This window comes from Dermacentor andersoni, chromosome 3 (genome assembly GCF_023375885.2).
Source record: "Dermacentor andersoni chromosome 3, qqDerAnde1_hic_scaffold, whole genome shotgun sequence".
NCBI classification, from domain to species: domain Eukaryota; kingdom Metazoa; phylum Arthropoda; class Arachnida; order Ixodida; family Ixodidae; genus Dermacentor; species Dermacentor andersoni.
Window position 1 is genome coordinate 143,456,197 of NC_092816.1, and position 4,964 is coordinate 143,461,160.

General features: G+C 44.7%; 1 protein-coding gene across 1 annotated transcript in view; it reads left to right on the forward strand.

Moving 5' to 3' along the window:
- LOC126524999 (sodium-coupled monocarboxylate transporter 2-like) overlaps positions 1-3,964 on the forward strand; it is a 53,842-nt gene extending 49,878 nt beyond the window's left edge. Inside the window, exon 8 of the mRNA XM_055067431.2 lies at positions 3,701-3,964. Coding sequence (XP_054923406.2) covers positions 3,701-3,964 — 264 coding nt within the window. The remainder of the gene's footprint in view (positions 1-3,700) is intronic.
- Positions 3,965-4,964: the final 1,000 nt, after the last annotated feature.

The following is a 4,964-nucleotide window of genomic DNA, read 5'->3' on the forward strand; positions in this document are numbered from 1 at the left end:
AGAGATGGCAGAGCAGTACTGCAGGTTTCTCTCCAGCGGGGCACAGCCTTCTCGGTAAATTGCAAGTCATGAGCCTAGTCCAGCTCTAGCGACACTTCCTGACTTAGAATTACCATTTACAATTGAAGAGCTCATGGCAGCAATCGGTGCCACAAAGAAGTGATCATCACCTGGCCATGACGGTGTGAGTTATAAAGCACTCGCAAATCTATGCCACACATCTCGCCTACGCCTTCTGGAGTACTACAAGGCCTCATGGATAACTGGGGAGGTTCCTGAGGAATGGAAGCTGGCAAAAGTTATTCCTTTGTTGAAGCCAGGGAAGCAGCCGACAAATTACGCCTCCTTAAAACCCATTTTCTGCTTAGCTGCGTAGGGAAGCTATTAGAAAAAAATGATTCACTAAAGACAAAATTGGTTCCTGGAAACTACAAAAGTTTACCCGGAGGAAACGAATGGCTTCCGGCAAAACAGGTCCGCGCTTGATAATTTCATTGCCTTGGTCTCATCAATTGAAGAGGAATCGGTCTGTGGAAACACATCTACTGCATTATTTTTCGACATTAAGACAGCATATTATTCGGTCTATCATAAACAATACTTGACGCTTTGGAAACCCTTGGTCTAGGAGGACGGCTTTACACATAGATAGAAGACTATCTTCAAGAACCCCAACTTTTCATGTGTACACCTGATGGCCCCACGGCGCTTTATTCCTTGGAGAAGGGAGTGCCACAAGGAGCAGTGTTAAGCCCGGTATTACTTAATCTAGTCCACATCCATCTGACAAAAAACCTGCCCCATGGCTTCAAAATCACCCTATATGCGGACGATATATGCATTAGGAGCGTGGTGCGTTCCCACAGTACCACCCAACAGCGTCTCCAGAGAGCGCTGGCAAAGATATCGGCCTACCTGAATCCAAGCAGTCTAAAATTGTCCCCCGACAAAAGCATTGCTATGGCTTTCACGCTGAGGTGTATAGAAACATACCCACTGGTGTTGGGTAGACTACCCTTCCATACGTCAATACGCAAAGGTTTCTTGGAGTGACTATCGATAGAAACCTCACATGGTCGCCTGAAGGGAAAGAACTGAGTGCGAAGATTTCGTCGGCGTATCACGTATTCCGATTTTTACCCGGATTACAGTGAGGCAACAACTGTCGATCAATGGTGCTCCTTCATAAGGCCTACGTCGACGGGACACTACGGTATTGCCTCCCGATCCTGCACAAAATGTCTCCCATAAGCAAGAAAAATCATGAGGCTGCACGGAGCAAGTGCCTTCGCGTATGTCTTGGCCTTCTGAAAGGGTCGTGCCGCTCAGGAACTGTAGTAGAAGCTAGATTCCCGCCTCTTGATGTGCTATCTTCGCTGGAGACACTTCTAATCATCTCCGACGTGGCATTAATAGGAAGACCTACTTTTTAAAGGATATTTCTAGTACCTGTGCTACATCTAACTTTGGACTGGCCGTCGGAAGCATATCTAATTCTATTCCTGTTCAGGTGTCACAAATTATGCCACAAAGCTTTTCACCATGCACACGGTCCCCATTGGAAATGGTGCCATATATCTCCGGAATCATTGCGAAAAAGAAAATGCCTCATTCAGCAACTTATCAGATAGCTATGGAATATCTGCACAAAGAATACGCAGCCGCAACACATTTTCAGAGATGGCTCTATAAATACGCATCGCTCATCGTGCGGACTTTTGGTTCCCTCACCAGGACAACGATTCTCGTTTCGCCTTGAGCGAGTGACATCATCTACTTCAGCAGAGCTATATGGCATTAAGGAGGCCTTGTGTATGTACTTCGACAGCAGCCGCTAAAGACATGGGTGATTTTCACGGATTCAAAAGCAGCCCTACAAACTATGTGGAACAGGCACAAGCGTTGTAATAATCAACCTGCAGCATTTGACATTGCTTATATTCACCACAAGGCAACGATTGCTGGACGTTGCGTCATGCTCCAGTGGATACCTGTCCATGCCGGTATTTCAGGAAATGAAAAAGCGGATGAAGCTACCCGAAATGGACTCCAATACCACAATTGCCAAAGAATTTTGTACAACAGTCGACGCTTCAACATGGCGAAAAATATGCCTATCAAGAACAAGATCACATCTAGAATCTGCCGCTTCACCAAGATAACTTCCTGCTTTATATTGACCAAGAAATAATGCTAACAATTCCACGACCACTTCCTCGACACTAAGAGACATTGTACCATCGTCTTCGACTAAATATGGCATACACGAGCAATTATCGGTACCGCATAGGGCTTGTCACTAACCCCTGCTGTGATAATTGTGGCAACGCAGAGATAATAGAGCATACATTACTACAATGCCCTGCTTACCGCGACAAGAGACAATTTTTTGAGCAACAAATGGACATGATTTGCCGCAATCCGTTAACATTACCCATCATCTTAGTTCGAATGCCCGGTCCTTCTAAACAGCGGTGGGTTTTGGATTTATTGTTCAAGTACCTGTCAGAAATTGGTCGAATAGGAAAGCTTTAAGGATTGAACATTGCATATACAGAAGGCTAAATTCACGCGTCCTGTCACCTGTAAATATTAGTATCAGATCCACTTGCGCATCTCATTTATTTTTATTCTTTTTTTCTCCCACTCTCCTCTGGAATATTTTAATCCCATTCCCCATCTCTATACAGAGTAGCATGTCAGCGGTTGTATACGCGCCGCCAAAATTCTGTTTTTCTAATAAAGAGTCTCTCTCTCTCTCTTCGGTTCACCCGCCGCCATAGCATAGCTGCTGTGGTGTTGCGCTGCAAAACACGAGGCGGCGGGATCGAATCCCGGCCGCAGCGGCCGCATTTCGGCGGCGGCGAAATGCTAAAGCGCCCGCGTCTCGTGCATTGGGGGCATGCTAAGGATCCCCTGGCGGTCAAAATTATTTTGGAGTCCCCCACTATGGCGTGCCTCGTAATCAGCTCCTTGTTTTGGAAAGTAAAACGCCAGAACTCAATACATTCGGTTCGTCGTGCTGAGGGCGCGCGCGTACGTGTAAGGTGTGTGAGCCACCGAGGGGTTATCAATTAGCCTTAGTTATTGTGGTGTAGTGAGTATTCTAAGCTGCTTTCTTTATTTTATCTTACAGGCTATACTAAATACTTTTCTGGTTAACATCCTTGCCTTCTCTCTTTATTTCCTCCTCCTTCTTCTCCCCTTCCCTCTTCCCCTGTGCAGAGTAGCAGACTATCTCAGGTCGACCCGGTCTTTCCTATCAATAAAACACATATCTCCATCCTTTGAGAAGTTACTGCAGTTACTGCAGTTACTGCAGTTACTGCAGTTACTGCCTAACAGAGCGATGCTCGCAGCGTTATACCAGAAGCCTTGTGGCCTCAAACTGGAACGAACTTTACGCCTTATTCTCCCTCTATAGCTTTGCGGCAAGCTGTTATATTTTTCTAACTTACTTGAGCGCTATAATATTTTTAAGTCATCATCATTTTGATTCGCTTCATACAATCAATACATGAAGGAGCACAAACCAAGTTGATAAAATTGATATTTGCTTAATTCATGTGGCTTCAATTACAAGTCAGATATTCATAAATCAATGTGAAAACATTCAGCAGCGAACCCTCTCCGAGATAAAATACAATTATGGTTAACATGTAATCTGTACTCATTCACTTATCTTCGTCCTTTATTGTAGGCAGCAGCATGGGCAAGCCTGCTGGTGTGTGGCCTGCAGATATGGCACGCCATTGGCAGGAGCTTGTCAGGCATATCGACGCCACCAATCCTTTACGGAACGCTGGATCGTTGCCCATTGCCCACAAATTCTACTGACGGAACGGACACGCCCGTTTCGACAAACGCGTTGTCACATGAAAGGTCTGTGCCCCGCGTGCATGCGGACAAACACACGCAAATAAATGAGCTCGATGAAACAGGAAAATCACTGCAAGCAGCATAAATAGAGTAGGCTATTTTTCTAACGGCACTGCCGGCAGGAAGCAAACTTTCTTGTCTTTTTCTGCCTGTGTAGAGAATCATAATTTGACATTATGAGCCTATAGAGAAATCTCAGCCTCATACTGAAGTGCTTGGGCTTGCATTGGCAAAGGAGCTCAAGGCACCGTTCTGTGCGTCACGCGACATTGCTAGCTACATTGCAATTGAAAAATTGCATTTGTGAGGCTGGAGAATGCTCGATTATACACGAGAAACATACAGATTTGTAGTGGAAGAATGGCATGCTGCCTGTTTTTTTATTCATATGGCACAGTGTTTCTTTTTTTTTTCTGTTTATTATAAGGTGTGGGAATATTGCTTCTTCTTATTCTACAATGTGGGCTCGCACTTCAGAGACATATGCAAAAAAATCTCCGGAGTATCAGCGGATATGGAAGTAGTGGCAACGTCAAGTACTGCTTATTTCATCACTAGTGCAACCAGCGGGGCTTGGACAGAGCATTTGGGGCTCATGCGTATTTATTCCCTTTTTCCGGTCTTGGCAAGTTCTTCACATAATCATCCTTGAGTTGTAATCCTCACAAACATTCTTAAGCGACCTGCCTTTGACCATGTATAAACATGATCTCGCCGTGAATAGAGCATTTGGTAGTTGTCGCGTTCGCAACTTTCCCTTGTCCCTCCCTTCTTTTTTACCTGTGAAACGGGTAGCAAGGCTACTGCAATCCCTCGTTATTAAATTTGCTCTCGCCTACTCCGATAATTCAAGACAACTGCACGAATATTTATTTCCCTGTAGACAACTTTGACAATTTTCCTTACTGCTGCAATTAGAATATTACTCACACTCCTAAATTTTGAAAATAAAACTACTTCGCGCTTGTCCATAAGTAGATCGAGAACGTCGTAGGTATACGCCTACTTGTAGTTGCGTTGCTGTATTCGTTTGACTTTGGTCAGTGATATTTAGTGCCTTATATGTATGCTGTTATTCTGCAGGT